General features: G+C 54.3%; 1 protein-coding gene across 2 annotated transcripts in view; it reads left to right on the forward strand.

Moving 5' to 3' along the window:
* MGRN1 (mahogunin ring finger 1) overlaps nucleotides 1–25,098 on the forward strand; it is a 94,013-nt gene extending 68,915 nt beyond the window's left edge. The window contains exons 9-17 of one of the 2 annotated variants that reach the window (XM_067551145.1): nucleotides 4,653–4,721; nucleotides 8,134–8,293; nucleotides 15,680–15,789; nucleotides 16,204–16,427; nucleotides 17,928–18,051; nucleotides 18,842–18,887; nucleotides 20,651–20,758; nucleotides 21,780–21,824; nucleotides 23,030–23,169. In XM_067551145.1, coding sequence (XP_067407246.1) covers nucleotides 4,653–4,721; nucleotides 8,134–8,293; nucleotides 15,680–15,789; nucleotides 16,204–16,427; nucleotides 17,928–18,051; nucleotides 18,842–18,887; nucleotides 20,651–20,758; nucleotides 21,780–21,820 — 882 coding nt within the window. In that variant the 3' untranslated portion in view covers nucleotides 21,821–21,824; nucleotides 23,030–23,169. Of the gene's footprint in view, nucleotides 1–4,652; nucleotides 4,722–8,133; nucleotides 8,294–15,679; nucleotides 15,790–16,203; nucleotides 16,428–17,927; nucleotides 18,052–18,841; nucleotides 18,888–20,650; nucleotides 20,759–21,779; nucleotides 21,825–23,029 lie in introns of both variants that reach the window. The other variant, XM_067551144.1, reaches the window with a different exon arrangement.
* Nucleotides 25,099–26,142: the final 1,044 nt, after the last annotated feature.

Consider the following 26,142-nt stretch of genomic DNA (forward strand, 5'->3'; position numbering starts at 1 on the left):
CTCAGACCCATTTAAATCCCAGAGTCTCTGCAAAGGTTGCCACCAAAGGGGCAGAAATAGTGTAAAGAAAAACACAGGCTCCACACCAGGAAACTGCACAAACGAAAGTCGGTTAGACTCTGACTACTTTGAAACAGCTGCTCACAATAAACTTCCGACTCTTGAACTGGTTTTGGAAACTTGTTGTCAAAGCTCCTCTGCTGTCCGTATTGCAGCTTGTCCATTTTGCTCAGGAGCTGCAGCCAGCAGGGAGTTAGTGGCTATAGCATACCACTGCTGGGGAAGATGGGCTGAAAGCGGCATCTTCTTGTCTTCGGCCTGGTCTACACTAAAGTTAGGTTGACCCAGCTACGTCCCTTGGGAGCGTGAAAAATCCACCCCCCTGAGTGATGTAGCTAAGCCAACCTAACCCCTGGTGTAGACGTCGCTAGGTTGATGGAAGAATTCTTCCACTGACCTAGCTACAACCTCTCAGGGAGGTGGATTACCAACCCCTCCTGTAGGCGAAGGTAATGTCTACGCTGAAGCACTACAGCGGCGCAGTTGCAGCATTTCAAGTGTAGACAAGTCCTTAGAAGAGTTTTCAAGAGTCAAAGCAGTGTGAAAAGTGTCTCAAGCCTCCTGCAGTGGGACATCGACACAGCGAGAGTTGATCTCTCTAGTTCAAGCTACTGTAAACGTGCCTGTTTAAGAATTCAAGCACTGGGGAAATGCATTCATCTGCAGTAGGCCACAATGAAGGAGGAATTGCTAGTGTTGGCCATAGCTCATTCTTTAATCTAAGCTATTGGGAACTCATATAGTTTAAGGCCAGAAGGGACCATGAGATGATCTAGTCTGACCTTCTCTATATCACAGGTCACCAACCCCATCCAGTTACTCCTGCACTGAGCCCAATAATTTGTGTTTGGCTAACGCACATCTTCCAGCAAGGCATCGAGTGTTGGTCTGAAGACATTAGGAGATGGAGAATTCACCACTTCCCTTGGTCGTTTGTTCATTAATCACTGGCACTGTTAAAAGTGTGCGCCTTATTTTTCATTGAATTTGTCTGGCTTCAGCTTCCAGACGTTGCTCTGGTTTTCTCTGCTAGATTCAAGAGCCCTTTGGTCCTCGTTTTTTTCTCCCCATGAAAGTACTTAGATCCTATAATAAAGGCACCTCTCAATCTCCTTTTGGATAAACTAAACCGATTGAGCTCGGTACGTCTCTCACTGTAAGGCATTTTTTGCCATCCTCAAATCATCGTACACCCTTGCCAGTTTTTCAGTATCCTTTTTCAAATATAGAGACCAGAACTGGACACAGTAGTGCAGTGTTGGTCTCACCGGTGCCATATACAGAGGTAAAACCACCTTCTACTTGTACTCATTGCTCCTCTGTCTACACATCAGCTTTGTGCCACAGCATTGCACTGAGTGTTCACGTTCAATTGCTTGCCCACTCTGACCCCTAAACCCTTTTCAGCGTCCCTGCTTCCCTGAATGCAGTACCCCATTCTGTTGGTGTGGGTTGCATTCCTCTTTGCTAGATGTCTACCTTTGCATTTGGCTGTATTAAAACTCAGTCTCTTATCTGCTCCGGTCGTGTAGCTCCCATTAATAACTTTAAGATACGTAGTAAAAGAATTCAGCCCAGAAAACACACCGATATGTGTAAAGTAAGGCTCAGAAAGGGATTCTCCTGAATGGTTGCTGGTCTGAATTTGAGAACTCCCAGGCAATATAGAGTGGGGAGGAGAGCAGAAAGCCACCTCAGAGGCTGCGCTGTAGCTGGGAAGGAGCAGAGCACAGTGAAATCAGCAAGGTTTCCCCTTGGGGGTTGGTGTGTTTGGGTTTTTTTTAAAGCAGGAAGAAACGTTGCATTCATAAGCTCACAAAAACCGCCTGTTCTTCTTGCCAAGCTTGCTGATGGCAGAGCATAGGCCCACATGGCAACGATCTAGTCAAATAAATGCTGGTTACTGCACATGTGCACGGCTCTGGCCCAGTACTTTCGCCTGCTGAAATGGAAGGCTGTTTCCTTTTAACTGGCTGCCAGGACAGTTCTCAGCCTACCACAAGATGGTAAGCCTATTCCTGCCGTGAAATAGTGTGTATTTGTCTGTCTCTCTTTGCTGACACAGTTCTCTGCCTTCCTAATTGTCGCTGACTCCCCCCCCCCCCGTGCCAGCTCATAAAATCTAGGGGTTAAACAGTCCCTCCCATAATGTTCCCAGGCTTTTAAAATAGAACTGTAAGCTATTCCTACAAGAACACAGAGTACTGCAGAAACTAATGTGTCATTAGTCTGCTCCCAGTGTGTCTAGAATGAGCTGAAAAGTAGTGGAGTGAGGTGAGTGTGTGTTAGTGTAAACTTTTCTCATACCATCATTAGGATTCTTTCTTTCCTTCCCTCCCTGCCATTGTACCATCTGTTACTCCCTGAGATCTTCTGGATGCCCAGTGCTGTAAGCCCTTTGGCGGTGGAAGGGGGGCAGCAGCTAATGATCTGAGCTGAGTTTCTCTGTGGGCTTGGTTGGGGGTAGTGTACTAATACCTAAAGGTCTCTCTAGCAGCGGGTGCATTCTACCATGGTGGAGGAATGGATTTCCCAGTCTGATGGGCCTCGTCTATTTCTGACTGGTGTGTGATCCTACATTCTATTTTAGAGACCTTTCAATAAAGGGAACACATCAACCTGTTTAGATTCCAGTGCCCATGCCCCTCCGTCGGCACCTTGGAGCTGAGACCCCCGACCCCCCACCCCCCGCACATCTTGATCACACGAGGAGTCAGGATGATGGAACAAGACCCTCTTTGCTGTAAAAGGTCTGCTCCCACTCAGTCATTCTAAAACTCCCCAGCCTGTAGCTGGGAGCCACGGCAGAGGATTTCACTCCGGAGTCCAACTGCTGACCTCATTGCCTTGAAATGCAGCCTCAGAAGGGGTGTAAGCCCCATGCTGAGTTAAATGGTGAGACACGGGAATTAGGCTTGTTAAAGCTGCTGGACCATGAGTCAGAGCATTTTAAACTGGCAAACCGGGTGGGCATAATTAGGCTGGGCCTGCATCATCCATGTGTGCTGCTTCCTGCGAGTCACAGACACGGCTCTTCAAACAACCAAGTGCTTGTTATCGGGTGGAGCTGCAAAACTCACCTGGATGACTGGCGGGGGAGTTCGAGCATCTGATTCCAGGTGGCTTCACAGTTCAGTAGCAAAGGATCCATTTTGGGATATGCAGTAAAGCATTTCCATCTCCCATCTGCAGGATGTCAGTCTGGGCAGTACTGAGAGTCACCCCACCATTTCGCCAACCCCCTGGGCTTTTCACAGGCTGGACCCAGGAGAGATTTGCTCTTCTACTTGGTGGAGCCCACTGCACAGCATCCGCAACAAACTGCAGTATAAATGGTTGTGTCCGTTACCTTAGAGCTTCCATGCGTAGAGGGCTCAGGTGAGATTAGCACTGCACCTGCCTGCATGGCTGCTGCCTCCCTCCTCCATAAAAGCACTGACTGGCAAGTCCCCTGTGTGCTCTGAGCCCTTCTTCCTCTCTTTGGTTTTCAGTGTCTCCCCCTCAACCCTTTCCTGGTACAGAGAGAAAAGATCTTTTACACCCCCTTCTCATGGTGTGGCAAGAGGCCCCTGCCACATCTCCCCAGAGTGGGAAACGACAACCTAAGAAATCTCCCCCCAGTGGGAACTGAACCTGTGACCCTAGTTACTATACGCACACGTGCGCTCTGGGCCAGGGCAGCACAGCAATAGGTGCTGATTCTGCTTCCCCACAGGTTTTCATGTAGAGGGACACTAAGCTGGGCGCATGGCAAGGCCAAGGGTGCACAAGCTGACTATTGTCCATACCCAGTGACTGCCGTTTGGCAGCTGTACCTCTTTCTGCTTGCATGTGCCATCCCAGTAATTATCCATGCGGAGCCTGCTATGGAGATGCATCAAGGGCTTGAGGGTTTGGTAGGTGAGTTCTTAACCACGCACAGTGCTCCCGGAGCAGCTGTCCTATGACTCTCTGAAGTAGCTTTCTCCTACCAAGATAGGCGCTGAACAGTTTCTCAGACTCTGTTGATGTGTGTTTATTTGAAAGCAGAATGCCACGTGCTGGTAAGGGGTGCTGGTGAAACTTTGCTGGCACGGTGTAGAAGCGAGGCCTTCTACTGGTGAGTTTGTCCAACCTTTCCTATGCGCAGTTGAGCAGGAGGGTCTGAATTTCAGCCTGGCCATCCAGGATCAAAGTTAAGCCACCAAAGCAGGGCCCGATCCTGAGCAGGGGCCAAGTACTGCAGTGCCCATTGAAGCCAGCGGGAGTTGCAGTCCCCTGTCGCTTCTTGGGATCAGGCCTGAGATGAGCAAAGTGCATTCTGAAGTGCAGTTGGGTTTGAAGAAACCACTGTTCTGTCCCTGCCCCTTAGTCAGTTCTGTGGCCCCCTCCTCAGCGGGAGGAAGGGGCCCTGCTGGGCTCTGGCTCACCCAGACTCTCTTCTTTGGGGTGCTTGCATAGCTCAGCTCCCATTTAACACAGCCCAGGTGGGGCTGTTCCCCCCGGGCGCCGTACCATTCTCTCTGTTGTCGCAGATCAAGTGACAAAAATGGAATAAATGCGAGTGAAGCTGCTGTGGCTCCTGGGCTAAGTGATGTCCTTTTCTTCCCTAGGTTGATCGAGTGAGTTACCTGCTTCAGGAGATCTATGGCATTGAGAATAAAAACAACCAGGAGACAAAGGTACTGGTGTTTAGAGACCCTCTTCTCCAGCACGCTGAGCCACAGGGGGGTGGGGGGGAGGAGGAGAGCTATGCTGCCTGTCGGGGTTGGCGTCTCCTGGGAGTTTGTTCATGGGCTGATGCTTTATGAACTGTGGGGGGAGAGGAGGGAATCAGGGACTCCTCCCAGCTGCTGCCCCTCACTTGGTTCAGGAATGAAATAGGCCACGTTGCCTTTCTGATAATCATGGCACTGGGGCTGGGCACCGGGGCTGTTGTTCAAAGAGCTAGCGCAGCAGTTCCCAAACTGGGGGTTGTGCCCCCAAGTGGGGTTGCTTCATCAGCAGATGGGGTCACGGCAATCCTGAGCGTGCAGAAGATGCTGTTTTACAAAACAGCGCCCTCCATGCAGCACGACCTTGCACGCGCCGTAGGTGTGTGAGATTATGCAGTCCCAAGGACGCCAGTTTGTAAAGCAAAATGGCATCCTCCTTGCAGCATGACCTTGCACGTACAGTGCATGTGAGCTCACACTGCAGGGAGGATGCCTTTTTTAAATGGCAACGTCCATGCTGTCTGGGGTCGTGGGAAACAACACCTCTGAAAATGGGGCCTTGCAGGGAAAATGTTTGGGAACCACTGGGCAAGAGGGAGTCAGGCACCAGCTGCCAGTGGGTGTCATTGGGCACCTCTCTCCATAGCCCATACAGGTAACGATCCATCACGAGGAGAGCTGTGCCAGTCTCGGGTGCCCTGCACAGGCTGCTGTCTAGTCTGGCTGCTTCCCAGCCCTGAAATGGTTCCTTTTTCCTCCCCCGTAAATGGGTCCTTGACCACCCCCGGTCTCTGAGGTCACTCCTTGTGACTGGCTCCTCCGTTAGCACAGGGCGGGCTGAGGAGAGCTCTCTGCATCACGCTCTCCCCATGATCCCTGAGGTCGGCTACTGTAGCTCTGCTGTTAATGTGTTTTTGCTTTGTTTGCATGTTTGCTCATTACTGCGGGGATCCCAAGATTCCCGTTGCCAGATTTGCGGTGCTTCCCTTGGGTATGGCCAGGTGCTGGAATGGATGCTTGAGCAAATAGTAGTCCAGCATGTCCCTGCAACAATGGAGGAGTTAACTGTGTGTAGTCTTGGACTATAGTCTCCAACTATAAACATCATCAACCCCTTCTTTAGAAGACAAGCCTGGGATTTGATCCTCGGTTTTTACTCACTGCATGGCCTTGGGCAAATGACGTAACTTCTCTGAGCCTCAGTTTACCCATCCATAAAGCTGACCTTCCCAGCTCGGTGCGGGGCGAGAGGCTTCATTTGTGAAGTGCTGTGCAGATGAGAAGCATGGTGAGTGCCAAGTGTTGGCCTCTACAGTCGATTGCTTTTGTGAGTGCTGTACTCAATTCTGCAATGCTGTGCTTGAGGGAGGGAGCGGGGTTTGGGAAGGGAACAGAAGAAGGGAAACCCTGCCCCTTCTCCATCCGGCCTTCCTTTTCCCAGGTCCTGTGCTAAAGATCTGGGCCCGCTGTGTGTCTGTTCCACCAGGCAGCACCGCGGGGAGGCAGGGAACCCTTTTCAAATCCTATACCCAGTCCCCTAAGAGACGCCTCTTTGTGCTCCTGCTGTCTTCTGATGAGCCCTCCGATCCAGCTCTTTCAGATAGAGCCATGGCTTTGAGCTGTTTATTGTGTGGTTCCCAAACACTTAGCAACCAGCGTGAAAAGGGGAGAGGAGGAAGGATGTCATTGTGCAACACGGCAGAGCCCTGAAATAGATCCAGAGTGCGCGTGAAGTGCGCAGGCAGCTTATAGCCATTCGCTTGCCTGGTCAGCGGGCCGGCTCGCTGATCTGGCAGCAGACAGAGATGCAGCATCTGGTTTATGCCGAGGTGGCCCCACAGTGCGGCGTGCGTCCTGCGTGCGTCAGAAAGGGAGCTCACGCAAAAGGACGAGCTTGTCGGTGCACATCACTGAGATCGTGAATGGTTGGGCCCTTGCCCCTTCCCTAACAAGTGTGACTGCCCCAGCTTCAGCCGGGGGTGCCGGTGGTGATGGGAGGAGGGTTGGCAGGGTTGGAAGGATTCCTTCCCCCCCTTCCCCTCTCGCTCCAGCAGAGGGAGCTGCTTCCTCTTTGTAGCGACTGCTGCATTTGACTGTCAGCTCCAGCATGCAGGCTTTGGTTAATGAAAGCTGTGTAACGAAGCCAAGACTCCAGCAGTGTTACAGCACCAGGGCCGGAGGGAGCTGGGCAAGGCCCTCCTAGGAAGGGCTTGGCCTGTCCACTTCCCCACCCGAGGCATCTCGCTCTGAACAAGGCCATGCAGCAGGTGTGTCCCGCCTTTGGCCCAGGGGCTGCTTAGAGGCCTTGAGGCACTAAATTGTGGCGCTGGAGAGCGACTGTTGGTCAGGGTTGGATTCTGAAGGGAGAGTGCTCCCTCAGCTGCAGCTCTGACGGTGACATGAACGTGTGTGAACCAGCAGGAGGAGATGATGGGTGCCTCCGCCTCCCACTGCATCCTCCCCTTCCCCCCCCAGCCCTAGTTTGAGCTGTGAGCAGCTGCTGCCCCGCCCTGCTGCTGCTCAGCAGCTCCCCCGCTGGTTGCCTGCCCTGCTGCAGGGGAGGAAAGAGAGTACCTGGGGCAGCTCCATGGCCTGCCTCCCTGCTGGGCGATGGAGCCCTAAGGAGGGCAGGACAGGTGCTGACTGGCTCTGCCTGAGTCTAGGGGAGCTCCGCTGGGAACGGACAACCAGCTAGAGCTCCCTGATTCTCTGCCCCTGCCCTGGTACAGGGGAGAGCAAGCTGCAAGCGGGAGGACATAGGTGCTAGCTGTCAGCCTGATGCCTGCTCAGGGACGTGCTCCCCTGAAAGCTGTAAAGAGCAGAACTGGGCAGTGTGGCTGCCCCTCTTTGATTCCTAGATTCCGAGCCAGATGGGACTAGTGCGATCAGCCAGGCTGGCTGGCTGTAGGACAGGCCAGAGAACTGCTCCCAAATAATTCCAGGAGCAAATTCTTTTTTCTAAACATCCAGCCTTGATTGTAAAAGGTGTCAGTGATAGCGAATCCGCCGTGACCTTGGTAAATTGTTCCAGAGGTTAACAGGCAGACGCCTTGCTTCCATCTGAATTTGTCTAGCTTCAACTTGAAGCCATTGGATGGTGTTAGACCTCTCTCAGCTAGATTGAAGAGCCCGTTATTAAATATTTGTTCCCCATGTAGGTTCCTAGACTGTGATCAAGTCACCCCTTCACCTTCTTTGTTCAGTTCAGTTTCTTTGTTCAGTTAATAGGTTGAGCTCCTTGAGCATGGATTACAGCCCCCTTTACCTCTTGAGCCATCTCTGACCTTTGAGCTGAAAGGACCTCATTGGACCGGCGTGTTCTTTCCCTTCCCTGCGGGGCGCCGGTATTCATGTGGCAATGCCTCTCCTCTCGTTGCAGCCTTCTGACGATGAGAACAGTGACAACAGCAACGAGTGCGTGGTGTGCCTGTCCGACCTGCGAGATACCCTCATCCTGCCCTGCAGGCACCTGTGCTTGTGCAATTCCTGTGCGGACACCCTGCGTTACCAGGCCAACAACTGCCCCATCTGCAGGCTGCGTGAGTACACTCAGGGGAGGATGCAGGTCTCATTACCTTCCGGTGGGAGCAGCAGTGTCTCCTTTTGGGTACAAAATGCCAACCTAGCTGGGCAGGGATGGCTTTACGTGCCAACAACACCAGTGGCTGGCTGGAGCCCTGGGATCTTGGGTGGGGTATGGGTGCAGCGGTAACGTGTATTCGGATTCTCTCCCACTCAGCCAATGGGACTGGAAGGGGAAGCGGACAAAGCTGGATTACCACTTGCAAATCTGTCAATCACAAGAGCAGTTTAAATACTGCCACATGGAGTGTGAAAGATGGCTTCACGATGTCAGTGCTGGCCACCTTGCCTGAGAGGATGCCAATGATCCTCAGGGGTAGTGGCCCCTGTTTCTAGCCTGGCTATCATCCTGTGCGCTTTAGATGGCTAGTGTCTTCGAAGCCATAGATTCCTCTGAGGCATCTTTCTTGCTACCATTTCTTCCACCTCTTGACACTGCTCTCAGTGATGAATGTGTGGGATTGTAGGATGTTCATCTTTGCCTGGTAACTCTTTGAAGTCAGTGGGCTCTGAGTTGGGTTTCCAAAGAAATCTTGTACTTAGCATTGGGAGGAAAAAAGTCCAGATTTTCTGCTGTAAGGGATAGAAGTGGTGATTTCCCTTCCCTTGCAATTAAATGTGAATCTGATCTGCAGGCAGAGAATGTCTCTGCTGATTTAGTTTTGTGAGAAGGAGAGGACAGCAGCATCTGCTGTGAAGAAAACTCTGTTCACCTGAGTGGTGTTATGGTCTCCCCCTGCGTAAAGAAGGGGCAGCAGGTGAGCCTGCTGTATGCTAGGCCACCTTGCTTGAGTGCTGCTTTTTTACAGTTGCCTCTTTGCGTGTCAGAGATCCAGACATTAATGCAAACCGATGCTGATGTTTCATGGGTGAAAGAGCCCAACCCTCAATTCTTTGCTGCATTCGAAGGAGTGAAACATTTCATTCCTCCTCAGAAGCTGTTCAGAGCAGGGCTCTTGTGTGTTTGCCAGCTGTGCTGGCGCTGTGAAATGTCGGAGACCGGGGTAGGTGGCTGGTTGCAGAACTGCTCATCTGACCATTAATTGGCCCCAATTTGCCATCTGAGCCGAAACAGCAGAGACCAAAAGCGCCATGAAGACTGAAGCCTCCTCCCACCTCCCAGAGAGGTCTTGTGAGGACGACAGGTCTCTACGTTAAAGATGGGCGGCCAAATGTTCTTGAGCTCAAGCCGTCCTCAGATGCCATTCAGGTCTTGCTTGGCTTGCAGAAGAGCACTAGCATTTGGGCTGGTCAGCAAACAAATTGCTCGAACCATCTTCAGCCAGTGAGATGGAGAATAGTCCTCAGCCACAGCTTGACCTGGCTCCAGAGACATCAGTAGCCCAGCGTAGCTTCCTCCGCAGTGTCCTGGCAGCGTGTGCCTTCCCCTTCCTTTCAGTCTGCTCCCTCGGATTGTATCAAGCTGGCAGCCTCGTTTGGGAGAGGAAAGGGGCATGGCTCTTATATAAGCCCCAGGGTTCTTCCTGAAGTAAACTGGCTCCTGTCACTCCTGAAGGCCGATGTGAACTCATTTGCATTCTGTTAAATCAATGGAGCTCTTGTGGGTGAACAGCCTGAGCTTCTGCCACCGGCCCGCTTTGAGTCTGGCATGTGGAGGTGTTAAATCCTTTCCATATTGGCTAATTCAGGGCCTAGTCATTTAAAAAATAATAATAATGCCTGATGCAGAGCAGGGTGACTGCAGCCTTGTTTCCAGCTAAGCTCCCTGTTAATATTGCAGCAGTTCCTGGGAATAGGATGGCAAATGGATTCTCTCACAAGTGCATTCCCGTGCGGGGAGCTAATCAGACAGGTTGTGGGGTTGCAAATTGGGCCTCGGCTCTGAGCTATTCCAGGCATAAGCATTCCTCTGAGCCTCGGGAGAGCTCGGCATGGACACAAGCAGTTGTAACCAGTGTGTGTCTGGTGCTGGTTGGGATTGCAGAGCTAAACATCTCAGTGTTATGGTTTTAAAGGACCTGAAGCCGCTGGCTTTCCCTGCTTGTTTGTCGGCCACCACACAGCCTATGATCAATATGTCCACCACCTCCCTCTCTGTTCCTTCTCATCGCCTGTGGCAAGAGTTGGAGCTCCCTGTCACTGCTTGCATCGGTTGCCATCGGTTTCTGAAACACTTCGTGTATATAGTTATGGATAGTTCAGATCGTTTTAGTTAGTTATTTGCAATGTGGATATAGATATCTAGGGACTGACTATGAAAAAGGAATCCCAGGTCTCAAGTCATGTGCCATGTGCAGGGCTGTTATCCCTGGCACATACAAGCACAAAAGCTGCTTAATCTACCTAGGGGAAGGTCTTTTGAGGGACAGGTGTCCAATTTGTACCTCCTTCCCCACTAGAACTAGAAAGCAAGAGGGATTTCTGCCTGAAAGTTCACTGTGGCGGTGGTTTGTCTTGGAATCGAACCCGCGCATGAGATGATGGATTCTGACTCCACGAGGAATGCCCCTCTGGCTGCCTGCATCTCGGAATGAAGTCAGGAGAAAAACACCGCTCTTCCTCCCCACAGTCAGTCTCCTGGAAGCATCCAAAGCTTCGGTGCTGACAAGCACTTGCAATCTCAGTCTTCACTGAGCACGCCTTCCAGTAAGTCCTCCAGTACCAGTTTGAGGCATCGTAAACATAAGCACTCACCAGCTCCATCGGTGGTGGCACTGTCAACCCCAGTTTCTCTAGGGCTGTCAAGTCCAGGGCCTTCATCTTTACCAGGCCCCTCTTCATCTGTACAGCTGATGCAGACCACCTTGGCACTGCCATGATAGAGCCAGTGCCTCTGATTCCTCAAGCCTTCTTGTCTGCAAGAGATCTTGTGTGTCTCCTTTTTCCAGCCTCTCCGTTACTGAAGCACCCAGCTCTGGTATTGACCCCTATGAGGTCTTCAGCACCGTCAGCACTATCGGCTCCACCAGCCCTGTCTGTACTGTTGACACACCTGGCACCGTCCACACAGATACATCTGGCACGGTAAACATTGTCAGTATTTTCAAGCTACCCAGCACGACACTACCGATGCCTTGGCCATCACGGATACAGTCGACTTCAACATGAACAGCACCAGTTACCTTATCAGCATTCAGATCTCCTTATCCCATGTTATGTGCAGACTGCAGAGCCTGTCTCTCTCTCTCTCTCTGTCAAGCTCCCCATAAACCCCGACAGGAATGGTCCCTCTATTCCTTGAGGAGTCATACGTTCCCTCTTCGCTTTCTGAATTCTGTCAACATCCTGACCTTTCAGATCACCTTATCGATGTCGTGACAGGCACAGATTCGAAGGACTATGAATGGTCTTTCTTCAAGGAAGCCCCAAGATGGTGCCCTCCGCTGTGGGAGGCTCCAGCTGTGAAGAACCCCTCTTGGCCATACTGGTTGTGGTCTATTCCAGGGAGTTGTGACCTTCAGAATTTCAGACCATCGAAAGGTCTCCTTCTCCAGTCCAAGAAGCCTCTCACCAGGCTCCTCCAACTGTCCCCACTCCCACTGGTTTGGACCCTATTGAGGAGGGTGAGATACTCAAGTAAGTCCTGGATGTCCCTCTGTGGACTACTTCATCATCTCCAGACAAGGCTGTCACCCGCAGAGTCCACCTCCAGATGACTTCAGGATCTCCCAGAACCTAATGAGATGAGTGGCCACTTCTTTAGGGTAGTGCAGATGAAGCTCGTTCAAGAAAATCTGCTCATTTCCTTGATACCATACAAACACCTGCTATGGGAAGCGTTGCCCTTTCCATGGAAGAAGCTCTGCTGAGGGCAGCGAAAACCCTCGGGCAGACCCCAGCCTCTATTCCACCTACAGCCGAAAGACAGGACGGACACTACCACCTTTCTCAAATGGATTCTGATTATCGTATCACACTCACTGGTGTGTCTCCAGCTCCCTGGTGGTCATGGCTGCCAACGAGCATTCCTCTCCGTCTCATCCCAAAGCCGGTCTTAAAGACAAGTTGCTTGAGAAACTGAATATGTATGGCAGGAAAGCGTACTCTACAGTTTCTCTGCAATTGAGGGTGGATAACTGTCAATTTCTCCTGTCCAAATATAGTTTTAATAATTTTTGCAGCTTTAGCCAAACTATCAGAGAAGCATAGGCAATAGTTTATGGCTCTTGTCTCTGAAGGCCACCTCCTGGCAAAAACATCCCTCTAGGCAGCTGTTGACACAACTGATACGGCCTCGTGATCCATAGCTGCTCTCCTTGCCATGAGACGTTCTCCAGGGCTCCAGGTGGCTGCAATTCCAAAGGAGCTGCAAAGCGGGATTTGCTATTTGAGCGGTCTAAAGTGTTCTCTCAAAAGACTGACGACATCACGTGTACCCTGAAAACCTCCTGGGTGACTGAGATCAATAGGGATCTACACCCCAATCTCAAAAAAGAAACAGTTTAGATCTCTGCTCTACTATTGATCACGTTTCCAGCAGAGATTCCAGGACTCTTAAGTGACGATCCAGGCCTTCTCAATGACACCAGATGGCTTTGTCTCCATCAGGCCCTCCTCACCAGACATAGACAGCCTCTGAACAGTCACTTTGACAGCATACCAATCTTCCCACCTATCCCGCCTGTTGGACGGTGCCTATTGCACTTGTACAGTGTTTGGAACTGAAATAATGTCAGACAAGTGGGTGCTCAGCACTGTGAAGATGGATGTGTTATCCAGATCACCTCCTTTCCCCCCAGGCCCACTTCCCTGTCCCTTTTCAGCAAGCCATCTTACAAGACCAGATTACTCCAAGGAGTACAGACTCTTCTGGAATTGGGAGTGATAGAAAAGGTCCCTTGTGATCGCAGAGGGAAAGGATTCTAATCCCCTTACTTCCTAATTCCCCAAAACTTCCAGACAGGTGAACTGCTTTATTAAGAAAATCAAGTTCAAGAGGTTCACCCTCACTTCCAGTATCCTTCCCTGGAGAGTGAAGGTTGGTGGGGCACATAGTCCACCTGGTAATACATCCAGGCCACAAGAAGTACCTTCGCTTTTACAGCTTGAGATGCATGTTGCCAATACACGGTGCTTCCCTTTGGCCTGTCGTTGGCCCTAAGGGTCTTCACAAAATGTATGGCGTGTGAATTGGCCCACCTGCACTGCCCAAGCGTCCGGATTTTCTCTTTACCTGGACAATTGGATAGTGCACGGCGCCACAAGCATCCAAGTCTGCAGCAGCATCCTTATCAGAGTGTCTTGTCTGGGCCTGAAACTGAATTTAGACAAATCAGTTACAGCCAACCTAGCTCAGATTCCCTGTATTGTCTGGCTTCAGGCTGCCCCTGCTAGCAGCTGAATGCAACAGGGAAACTGGCAAATCCCCGGGCTGTCGTTAAGCACAAGTAACTAGTGGAGGCCCCATTATAGCACAAGCCTGAGTGTTCATAGGCTCCCTTTGTCTTAAATCTGAGCAGACACACAAAATTAGAATTCTACAGAGAGTGAATTGGGGCAAGATATGGAGATGGAGGCAGGGTAAATTGATTTAAATCACCAAGTGGACAGCCTTGATTGAAATCATCCATTTTAATCAGCTTTTCCATTTATACTTCAGTTATTTTCTGTAGAAAGGTACGTTGTCATTGGCTGATGTAACCATTAAAACATGCTGATTTACAACTAAATTACAACTTTACACTAGGTTTAGTACATCTTTTCGCTACCTAGGACAGGACTCTATAAAGCAATAATATATTGTAGCTTAATATTTTCAGGTTCTTCATCATTAATTGTACATTTTTAGTGTGTTTGAAAATGGTGAATGATAGATTGCTTATTTACTAGCTAATTAATTTTTGTCTCATACTTTGTGTCAAGCTGCATTAGGATGGTGACTGGAATTTAATTAAACGCACAAAGCAGCATGTAACATTACCTAATGTGCCGTATTTGTAAAGTTTGGCCTGAGAAGTTAGATGTATTTCCTGGATACTTGATACGGAAAAGCAGCCGTATCAAAGTTTTTGATAGAGACTCATGGATTCAGCATATTTATTTTTTATTTAAATATTTTAAGAAATTATAATAGGCCTTCACATATGTTGTATTAAATTCAGATTTCATTTTAAACAGGTTTATTTTTTTTAAAGAAAACCTTATAATTGAAATACCGAACAAATCCAATATATATTATAGAAAAATATCTGAGTTTTTCCTCAAAAGCACACATTGATTTGTCTCCCCCCTGGACAGAGGCAGTTCTAGGGGAATGACATGGAGGTGATTGTGTGAACGAAACGTTCTGTGTAGTGAAACAATCACCTCGATCCCTTTGTATGGGATGAGCCGGGACCCATTTCAGACCATCTTGTAGTCTTGTTCATTGGGGGATTTCAGAGCATCTGATGTGCCTCCTAGCCCCAGCGTGTGAACAATTCATTCTTTAACTCCTTTTGTTACCAGAAGTGCCACATTGATACAATGGCCAAATCCCTCTCCCCCACCCTGGGCCTGGAGTCACCAAATCTGAGGTTAAGGAACAGCGCGGGGAGCTGGCTCTTGCAGAGTGGTCACAGAGGGCTGCTGACAGACTCTTTACTCTGTGGGCAGATCTGTCTGGGCCTCGCTTGCTTTCCTTTCTCCCTCCCGCTTCTCAGTGAGCCGCCCCAGACCTGGCCCCCTCCCCACATGTCCTAGCACTAGTGCAGCACCCCACACACCGGGGGTCTTCCTGCGCCATGGCTGGGGCCTTGCAGTGCTGTCCCAAAACGCTTGTATCTGGTGACTGCGCCTTGGCCCCAGACCTGCTTTGGGGATTGACACTGTGTCCTCGGATAACAGCTCCTGGCCTCCTGCCGTGCATCAGTCCCTCTCCAGGGGTCGCTGCTGGGGGAGACTGACACATCTGGTGCCAGCAGCAGATGTAGGGCCATGCTTGGGTGCAGGAGCACTGCAATAAGAACTGCCTCCCCCAGGCGAGTTATGACAGTGGGCACTGCCAAAGAAGGCCACAGGGCTGTATTTCCCTATAGGTAGAGATGCCATTTCATTCTTGACAGATGCTCCTTGGGGCTGGGGTGTGTCTGCTGGCAGATTGCTTCTCCTTCCCATTTCCTGCGCTGGCGGGTGAGCTAAGGGAGCCAGACACCAGCGCTTGGCGTCTGTCTGTTCAGCTTTGAGACCTTAGCCTGAGATCGGTGCGGGTCAGCTGGAGGCAGCTCCCTCACACCCCCTACCCCCTCGGAGCCCTGCTATCCTGGCGCAGGGTCCCTCTGTGATGAATTCTCCCCACTAGCGAGTTGTCTGAGCCATGTCCCTGGCGAAGTGGCTGTGGTACAAGCTGGCGCTGTGACACGCTGCTTTGGCTGTCTAGTCACCTGTGCAATGTTCCCTTCTAGCCTTCCGCGCCCTGCTGCAGATCCGAGCCGTGAGGAAGAAGCCTGGGGCTCTGTCGCCCGTCTCGTTCAGTCCCGTCCTGGCCCAGACCATGGACCATGATGAGCACTCTGTAAGTAACTCTCACTCCTGCGACGGATGCCTGTGACCCAATGTGGCTTCTGGCCCTGCGTCCACCAAGGGAATGGAGGTCGAGTCAGCCCTTTGTTCTCCAGGCCAGTCTCTGTCGCAGTTGCTTTGCCCATCTCTGGCTGTCCCTGCCTGAGGCTGTTGGCCAAGGCCCTTTAAGCTGTGTTCAGGAGAGCCCTTCACACCTTGATCAGCCTCATGCTTGAGCATTCGAACCTCCTGCTCTTGTTTGGATCCCTTGCTAGCTGGATTGTAACCCCATGCTTTGTGGGTTGTAAGCACGTCTACTATTCCCCACCCCAGGTTTACAAAGCTGTTTCAGGCCAGGGATCCCATTTGTGCACCGTGTCCTGCATGGAGGGGGTTGCCTAACGTACACTGTTTTCCTCACCTGCAGAGCTCCGACAACATCCCTCCAGGATACGAGCCCATTTCGCTGCTGGAAGCTTTGAACGGCCTCCGCTCCATCTCCCCAACCATCCCTTCAGCTCCTCTGTATGACGAAATCAGCTACACCGGGGTGGGGGATGGGCTGCCCTCGTCCGGCCGCCCTCTAGCTGGGATTGACAGAGCTGTGGAGAGTGGCCCTCAAAAGAGCAAGCGGAGCAAATCTCCAGACAGGTCAGCCCCAGCAAAGGAGCCCTTCAGGCCCTCCCCAGCCAGTACAGAACGGCCATCCTCTTTGGCTTGCCGGGCCCATGGGTCTGCATCGCTTCCTAGTATTCACAGCACTGCTAACCCTGCAGCAAAGTTTTAACAGCCAGAGTTTTAAACAGGCTGGAAGAAACCGCTTCCCTTCTCGATTGCTCAGGTGTCCCGTAGTTTGTATACATGATGTCATAACTACTAGTTCTCCAGTCCTCCGTGGAGTTCTCCAAGAGACAAGGGGACATGAGAGCTGAATTTCTAGCATGAAAAATATACAGGGACAAACCTTTGTCACAATCTGAGGCCTTCTTTATCCATCACATAGAAGCAAAATGGGCAGGGCACGCATTTCCCACCGCAAGTCACCTCCGAAGTGATTTGCGCGGGGTCCTGCAGCAAAGCAGCGTCAGAGCCAGGAGCAAAGCAGGTGCACTCCTGGTGCTGTGTTGTGCCCTAGCCCTTCTCTTACTGGGCAGTGATTGCATTTCCTGCTCACAGAGAAATCTGGATCCCTGAGCAACGCAGGCCTTGGGCAGACTAGGGTTGAAAAGTGGGTTGATGGCTAAGTAACATTTTGTTTGACAAGCCTAGTGTGGACAAGGCGGCATGGACTCTAGGCTCTCCCTCAGCCAGCTTCACCCGTCTCAGAAGCCGGGTATCATGTCCACTGGGCTGGTCAGACATGTTGCCTAACCCCCTTCTAACACCTTCAGTCCCGACCTAAAATAGCTTTAGAGAGCGCAGAGCTACCAACCATTCCCCTGTGTCTCCATAGGCTGGGTCATATGATGCCATGGGGTCCCCAGGCTTTCTCTGTCTCAACAAGTCCATAAACCTACTGAGCTGGGGAGTAGCCTTCCTGGCACCTTGTCCCGGCCGATCTGGCGTCCTCGTGCAGTGTGGGGCTGGGAGATAGCCGCCGCCGGCTGTGCATCCGTGATCTCGCACCCCGCTTGAGCTGCGCCCGCAGGTCCATGCCCAGCTTCATTTGTGCATTTTCTGGGATTGTGTCCCCGCTGCCCCTTGGAGCCGCAGCTCATTGCAGGCAAACCTCCCCGAGACAGGGCAGCCCAGTTGGAAAGCAGAGCCCAGACAGGCACTGCAAGAAGGGACTGGAACTCCTGAGAATCCCAGGTTCAGAGCCCAGCAGGCATGACACGGCCCTTCATCCTTCTGAGTGGATTCGGTGCCAGAGACTGTCGGTGTGGCTCAGGTGAGACACACCAAGGGGCCGAGCTCTAAGCTGAAGCTCTAAGTGGCTGCTTTTATGCCCCTGTGGCGCTTTCTGTGAGCGGGAGGGGTTTGCCTAGGATTCCTGACCACCCCTCCCCTCCCTGCTCTCTTGCGCACCTCCTGGCCCCTGCCATTCCCGCCGTGCCTGCCTGGGGCTGCCTCTCGGGCTGAGAGGTGCTGAGGGGATGGAAGTTACAGTGTTTGGTGGCTCCCTGCAATGCGACTCTCCCCCTCCCACAGTGCACTACGCTCGCCTTCGTCTCCAATCCACGAAGAGGATGAGGAGAAGCTCTCGGAGGACTCTGACTCCCAGCCGGTGCTGAGCGGGGCCGAGCTAGTTCTGAGGGAGAGCAGCTCTCCGGAAGTATGTCCCCACCCTCAGCCCCTGCCTGCGCTGGGGCAGAGCCGCTCTCTGGGCCGCGGCCTGGCAGCTGACTGCAGGGGTCGGGCTGGGGGGGGTTGGTTTCGGGCAGGCTTTTCCTGAGTAACGGGGCTCAGGGTAAAACCTTTGGTGCGTGACAGAAAGGAGCCCATAGTCCGTGTGGGGCAGGATCTCCCGGGGAGCCCTGAACACTTCCCCGGCCTTCCCTGAACTCCGCAGCTCTCTAACCACCCCTTTCCCACGTTTCCTGTGCCGCCTCACCCGCTCCCCCCTGGGGACCATAGGAACGAGTCCAATGAATTACAGCCAGGGAGTGCATCGAGGACGGCGTTTTTAACCCCCTGGGTCTGGCACCCGAAGGCCTTTGTTAACATGGGACAATCCAGCCAGTGCAGAAGGGTGGCAAGCCCCAGGCACCTGGGTTTCAGTGAGATCTGGGTGAATTCTGACACCAATCTCTGTAGTTGGCTGTGCAGCTTCCTAGCTCTGAACCCCCCAGCCTGGGCCTCCCCCAGGCACCCACCCAGTCAGCAGCTGACACCAGGGAACAGTCGAGGAGTTTGTTGTGTTGCCGGAGGGGGTTCAGCAGGGTGTTGTGTGCTGGGCGGGTGGGCACTCTTGTCCCCATGCCAGGAACGTGCTAGTGTTGTGTTAATACTGTCAGATGGGCTGCCCCCCCTCCTGGGTACCGCTTTGCTGAGAGCATCGGTGCAGGATGCTTAATGGGAGGGAGATTCCAGCCTGCACTGATCGTTCTGTTCTCTCTTCCCAGAGCATGGCGGCTGAAGAAATCGAGGAGATCTCGTCCCTGCAGCAAGGTATGTGCTGCCCGTACCTATGAGACAAGTCAGCTTTAAGGGTGGAGTTTGGGGCTGGAAGTGCCTCCCTCCTCGCCTCTGGTCTCTGCTCTCTTGGCTGGTGGCAGGGCTCCTAATCTTTCTGGAGGCTGCTCCTTGGGGTTTGACGTGAGGACTGGTCTCCACCTGTTGGCTGGATCACATACCCTGGCTCACTGATCTCTGCTGAATGTGGAAATCCCTCTGCCGGGGAGCAGCTTGGGGGCTTTGGGGTTTCCAGTTCCCCTTGGAAACACGAGTCTGACAGTGGTTAATCAGCTGCAATCCCCCAGTCTGAGGGCCTGTCTAGGCGGCGAGTGAGTGTGCGGCAAGCAGATCTGCAGCGTGCTAGCATGCGACCGTGCACTCGGGATATGTGCATGTTTGAGCTGGGAGTTGATTCCCAACTCGTGCAGACGTGCCCTCTAGCCCTGCTTGAGTAGTGGAGCTGGGATAGCATGGGAGGCGGCTTGGGGTAGCTGCTGGAGTTCTCACCTGCCTGGACCATGCTCTGGTGGCTAGTCCGAGCCGCCAGCCGTGCAGCCCCGGTACACCGCTATTTTTAGCAGGCTAACTGGAGCTGGGAATCTCGCCTCCCAGCTCAAATGCAGACGTAAACGTTCCCTAGTGGGTTTGAGCACTGGGGAGCTCCGCGTGTGGCAGCAGAGTCTGCGCGGCCAGTTGGTGCACAGCAGGCGCGTGCGCTGCCAATTGGTCCCCCAGTTTACCGCGCTAACTCTTCCTTTAGACGAGCCCCCGAGTTGTGGTGCCTGGGATTTCCTTGGAGACTGAGTGCCCCCTAGTGCTTGTGCATGGACACACACCCCCTGACCCGGCACTGCTGGGCCCCAGGTGTGATTGATTCTTCACTGGCAAATGCGCTTTGTACAACATGGATCTCTGTGGGAAGAACTGTCAGGCTCCACAAAGCTCTGTGCGCTGCGGCTCTCTCCAGCGCTTGTCAGGAGTGTTTCAAAACTCCATGTGGGCGGTGGAAGAAGCTGGAGGTGAAACCGCACTGGTTGGGAGCTAGGGAAGCGACAGCGACTGAAGTTGAATCGGCAGCACAACACGAGGCTGGCTGTGTGTGTTCCCCTCCCCTTTACGCTGTCGCCATGTTCCCCGGCCTGCGCCCGAGGGCCAGGAGAGAGGCAGAGGCTCTTGGCTGGCCAGGCAGCACCCACCATTCCCAAACACTTGCTGGGAAATTGGAATGCAAAATCCCGAATCTCGTTCTATAGACAGCACTGGTCCGCTGTGGAAGATGGCTTCCTTGGGGAGAAGAGCACTGTGGGTGGGTTCTCCACACTGACCAATGCAAGGTGACCATCTCCCCACTCCAGTACTGCTCCCCCAGGTTGAAATCCAGGCTGTCCTGCATGTGTGGGGCCAGCTCAGTGCTCTGCTATCCTCCCACCTGTCTCCTGGTGCAGTGATCGGGGCCCAGGGGGAGGATCTGGCAGGAGATAGGGCAGGAGGCGCTGCACAACTTTGCTGGACTCTTTGGGCCTGATGTGCATCTTCAAGCATACGTTGAGCTGCAGACAACAGAGGTCCCTTTTTCAGTTGCTGGCCGTGTCAGCCTGACGGCATTTGCAGGGCGCAGGGGGAAAGGAGCCCATTCTCCCCACGTGTCTGCCAGTGGGGGCCCTTGCTGGCACTCGCCTCTCCTCGGAAGAGAAGGCAGCATTGCCGAGAAGCGGGCGGGCTGGGACTGACCTGTCTGCACTCTCTGCTGACTCCAGGTAGCTGCGTGCCCTCCGAAGATGACGTCCTGCAGGAGAGCAGCTGCAGTGAGCACCGGAGCCTTACGCCGTCGGAGAGCGACCCCCCGGTCGATGTGTACCTGCCAGGTAACTGGCCCTGGCCTGGGGCGGGGGGTTCCCCTCTACTAGCACGGCACTGATTGGCCGTGAGCTGCGCTGTCGCGGCTTGGCAAGGGGTCTGTGCTAGGCATACTCGCGGCAACCTGGACTTGATGCTCCAAAGCAGAGCGAATCGCTCCCCTAAAGCAGCCACCTCCCCCTTGGCCTGATCATACAGCGCTGGCTGCTGCCCCCAGGCCCCGTGGGTGAGTGGGGCTCCCACAGTGGTCACTTGCCCTATATCTCCCCTTCCCCTCTGTCTCCCTTTGCCGTTCCCTCCTCCCCTACCTTTTTGTCTTGCTGCTTCCATCCTCCCCTTCCCACCCCCTTTCCTCCTTTCTTCTCTTTGGGCTGCAGCCACTAGAGAGCGACACAGTTACAGGTGTGACAGTGGCCTTCCCTTCCCCCCACAGGAGACTTGTGAATACACGAGTCGAAGCATAACCCTGGGGTGGCTGAAAACCCCTGGTCCCCTCTGGTGAAGGCCACAACTGATCACACCTGACACTTCAGCTGGGAGCTCCCACCAAGTGGAAGAGCCTCTACCTCCTGGCAGCAGGCCCTGGGCACCCCCAGAGAAGAGCACGGGCTCCTGGCTTTATTGCTCCTTATCTCCATGCCACTGGGGCTGCTGTTCTGGGCCCGCTGAGCTGTGAGCTGACATGGGCACGACCCAGGCTGCAGCCCTGCCATCAGATCAGGGGAATCTTCCTCCGGGGTGCCAGTGTAGGAACGGCCGTGGGAGCAGGTGGCGGGGGGGAATCGTGCATGCTGTCGCCAGGCTCATTGCGGAGCCAGCTCACCCTGGGTGGGCCTGGCTCCCCCTCGCTGCGCCTGGGTCGGGGACTGCGCTTCGGGGGTCTTTGTGGCTGAGCTGCTCCCAGCGCGGCTCCCTCCCCAGCTATTGTTGTTGCAGCCTGTTTTCTCCCGTAGAGCCACGGTCTGTTCTGAGCACCTCTCTAATGTCTCCTTCCTTCTCTGTCTGCCTCCCTCCTCCTGTCCTGGGAAGCACTGGGTCCTGATTCCTGCTCTATTGGGATAGAGGAGTAAGCTGGTACGTCGTCTCGTTCTCTCTTGCGCACAGGGTATTGCATGGGGCAGCAGGAGCCTTTCGGGGAGGGGCCGAGGGGCAGGTGGACTAGCTGAATGTGTCGGTACCTGGCTGGCCCCTTCTCCCCTCCTGGCCCCTCCAGCTGTGCCTTGGATGGCGCATTGCTGCAGTGGTTTCCCCTCTCCACAGGGTGGCAGTAACAGTCCCCAGATCAGGACATGGGAGACAAGTAAATCCAGGATTTCAGCCTCCCAGGGCGTCTCGCTCCAGACTGCTCAGCTTTGTGCCTCCTTTGTCTCCTGGTGGCTCTGATCCCTCCGCTGGCAGCGACTGTCTATGTTCCTGAGTTCCCTGGCCCCAGCACTAGCCAGGCCCTGAGGAATAGCTCCTAGGGGAGGCTCCAGGGCAAAGCACCAGTGTCCCTCTGCCCCCAGCCTTTGTCCCTCTCCCCGAGAAAGCGAGACGAGTTCAGCCCGTTGCTCCCAGAGAGTTGGGGTGAAGGGCGCCTCCAATGCTGTGACAGGAGGGGCCCAGTCCCTGCCATGCTGAGCACCCTCCCCCAGCCCCTCGCTGCGTTGGCGCCTGATCCCCACGTGCTCCTCCAGGAGCCCTGTGGCTGTGAGAGCCCATAAGCGAGTGGGTGTAACAGAGAGCCCCCTCCAAGGAGCTCTGATCTCAGGTTCGCGCCTGCTTCGTGCTCTGCTTCTGCTCACCCTGTGCAAGGCTTCCCCCAAGGCTGAGGGGCCAAGAGCCTGACACCTGCGGGGTTTCCATCTGTGCCCTGCTGCCTGCTGAATCCATGTCCTGCTGCGCTGTGGCAGAGGGCAAAGGGCTCATACACCTGCCAGCAAAGTCTAGAAATCCTTGTGGGTCCCACCCAGCCCCTCTGTCCTGGGAGCCAGCGCAGGGCCATCCCCATCCTGAGCCACCGAGATCGTGGCATAGCTGGTGTCCCCCCGTGTGTGGGGAGCATCCCATTTGCAGCCTGACTCCCTCTGGCCTACCCCAAAAGCCACTGTCCACGAGGCTCCTCCAGGGCTCACACGCTGGCTGATTCCCTCCAAGCTGGGCTCCTGGTTCAGCCCACCCTGCACCCTCCTGTCTCGCCTGCTCCACCTCTGGGCTGATCAGAGGGCAGCAGGGACTGCATGGGCGGTGAGCTGTTGGCCTGGGTTGTGACGCCTGTCTCTGTCTTTCCCCTCGCTCAGGGTCGCCCGACTCCGAGACCCTGCCAAGCCACGGCGCCGACAGTCCCACTCAGCCCCTCCTCTTCGACCAGCCCCAGCTCCACCTGGAGGACGAGCGCAACCTTTCCTTCAGCCCTGGCTCGCGGGGGTTTAATCTGCATCCTGAACCTTACGCACAAGCTCTCCTCTCCCCCATGGCTGCCGAGGGAGCCGCCCGTGCCGAGCAGGGCCCCCAGCTGACACTCGGATCAGGGCTTGTGTATGGTAAAAAATGAATCTGTAACTGCAGCACGAGGAAGGCAGGTGCTGCCCCCCACAGGGGGGTTGAGCCAGGCTCCCTGGTGCCCACTTTCCTCTGGGGACTGGCCGCTCCCCTCACCAATGGGCACAAATCTTTGCACAGGTTGGTGTTTTAAAGAGGTGCATGTTTCTAACCCCGCCCCACACACACACAGGAGCCGGTGGGAGGGCACTGGGGAGTTATTGGTGGGATGGGGTGGGGGTTTGTTTGAGGTGCAAATGAAGGACACTCCCCATGTATATTGTGCACACATAATGACGCCTCGCAGCCTTGGGCTGGCGCTGCCTCACCCTGTAAATACAGCGGGGGCGAATCACCCCTTGCCGGCCGCCCTTTCCGTAATGCCAGTCCCGGGCCTTCATCCTGCAGCTCTTTCTCCTGCGGGTGCCCAAGCCCAGGGCGATCCGTAGGTGGGCTCGTGTTTGCCTGGAGCCCCCTCTTCTCTAGCCACCGCCATTCCCCTGAATCTGCCCCCCCTCCCCTTCCTGCTCCTGACCAGGGCTCTTGGCGTCAGCTGCCAGTCGCTCCAGCCCGTCCTGTTGGGGGAGTCAGTCACCGCTGCGCCGGGTTGGACCTAGCACCAGCTATCTGGCTCCTCCCTGCCAGGCCCCGGCTGGAGGCAAGCTCTTATCTAGCTCATGGCAACAGCCAGCAGCCCTAGGGCAGCCTGCTTTGTCAGTGCCCACGGCCTCCAGGGCTGGCTCTCTGAGCCCTTCAGACACAAGCACAAACGCCTGCCGGAAGGGGTCTTTGCCAGGCCACTAACCCCGTGGATCCCTGCAGGTCCAGGGTCAGCAATGCCCAGCTGGGGAAAGGCCACCATGTTCTCCAGCCAGGGAACCACCGCATAAACCATGGCCCCTCGGAGGTGCAGCCGGTAGCCCCCAGCCTGGTAGGGCCCTTCTGAGGCAGGAGAATCTGGGCTGCCATGGAGCTCTGGGCTGAGGCGTCTCCCTTGGCTAAGGAGAGGGCGTGGGTATTGCAGCAGCAGAGAGGGTTGCTTCCCTGATGCTCCTGTTCTGGCTCCTCCTGCGTGAGGTGGCATGGCCGTAGCATAGCGCACTGCCCAGCCCTTGCCCCTCACTGCGGAGACTCCCTGCCACCTCCAGGGGTGCAAATCTCTCTGCCCCTTGCCCTGACTTACCGTGGCACCATCAGTGACCAGGGTTCCAGACAGGGCTAGTGGGAGTGGGAGGGTTTGCAACCTCTGGGGCTGGGGGAGACCTGTGCTCTGCACACGGAGCCCAGAGCCTGTGGCGTTTGGGCACCTGCGTTTCCCCAGTGTACATAGCCAGCACCCCGACCTTGTTGGTGACCCCTGTGCCCTCCTTGATCGATGTCGGTCAGTGCAGTGACTTTGCCGTGTGCCTTGTTCCTGCTTTCTGTGCTATGGGGACCTCCTGCCCTGGGGCTGGCCCAGACACTGCTGCGAGCTCTGCCCCCAGACCGAGTCCCCCTCCCGCTGGCCCAGCGTCAGGCAGTTTTGTGCCCATGGCTGCTGGGCCCTGCCTTCTGCTTGCGTTCTCCGCCGCGCCTTTCATTCTCTCTGCTCCTCCCCAGCGAGGTGGGGCCAGCCCTCTGTCTCCGAGCCCGGGCGCAGGGCTGCCTGCCTCCCCCAGGAGGGCTTTTGGGGGCTCCTCCCTTTGTTCCTGTATTTATAGTAATAAACCAATGGAGCAATAGCCTCTGTTCGGCCGTTCTTGGTGTCCGTTTGCGCATCTCCCCTGCCCTGTGCAGGGGGAGCGGAGCGTTCCGGGCCTGAGGCCTTCGTGGCACCTTCGCAAACCAAGCCCCGGCTGAAAGTCCTGCAAGTTCCAGCCCCAGCCTCTCCCTCTGAGCACAGCGCTTGTCTCCCCAAGCAGGGGGTTGGATCCAGGACGTGGGACAGGCTCCACACACAGGGTGTGGCCAGAGGGGTGGGGCTGGGGCCCTGCTGCTCATGACTTCAGTCCACAGCCCTATCCAGCTTGTCCGCTGCCCGGGGAGACGGCACCGCCACATGAGCAGGATGGGATTGTTTCATCTGGTGGCACCCCACGGGCTGGCCGTGCACTGTGACGGGGGGCCCTGGTGTCCCCCTCAGCTCTGATAGGGTGAAAACCTTTTCCTAATATCCAACCTAGACCTTCCCCACTGCAACTTGAGACCATTGCTCCTAGTTCTGTTATCTGCCACCACTGAGAACAGCCTAGCTCCATCATCCCTGAAACCCCCTTTCAGATAGTTAAAGGCCGCTATCAAATCCCCCCTCGTTCTTCTCTTCTGTAGACTAAACAAGCCTAGTTCCCTCAGCCTCTCCTCATAAGTCACTGACTCTCCTCATAAGTGCTCCAGCCCCCTAATCATTTTTGTTGCCCTCCGCTGGATTCTCTCCAACCTGTCCACATCCTTTTAGTAGTGGGGGTCCCAAAACTGGGCACAATACTCCACCAAATGCAGCCTCACCAATGCTGAATAGAGGGGAATAATCACTTCCCTCCATCTGCTGGCAATGCTCTTACTAATACAGCCCAATATGCTATTAGCCTTCTTGGCAACCATGGCACACTGCTGACTCATATCCAGCTTCTTGTCCACTGTTACCTCCAGGTCCTTTTCTGCAGAACAGCTGCCTAGCCCATCAGTCCCCAGTCTGTAGCTGTGCATGGGATTCTTCTGTCCTAAGTGGAGGACTCATTGAGGGTTTGTCTACACTTACCTCCAAGATTTGGCGGCAGTGGACCGGAGTTATGCAAGCTACACAAAAAACTTGCGTAACTCCCTTTGACTTCTCTGCTTCTGTTCTGTGCTCCGTCTTCACTGCACTGCGCCAACAGGAACCATGGTCCCGTCG

This window comes from Emydura macquarii, unplaced genomic scaffold, assembly GCF_026122565.2.
Source record: "Emydura macquarii macquarii isolate MOO-44397 ecotype Brisbane River unplaced genomic scaffold, CSIRO-AGI_Emac_v2 contig_1348, whole genome shotgun sequence".
NCBI classification, from domain to species: domain Eukaryota; kingdom Metazoa; phylum Chordata; order Testudines; family Chelidae; genus Emydura; species Emydura macquarii.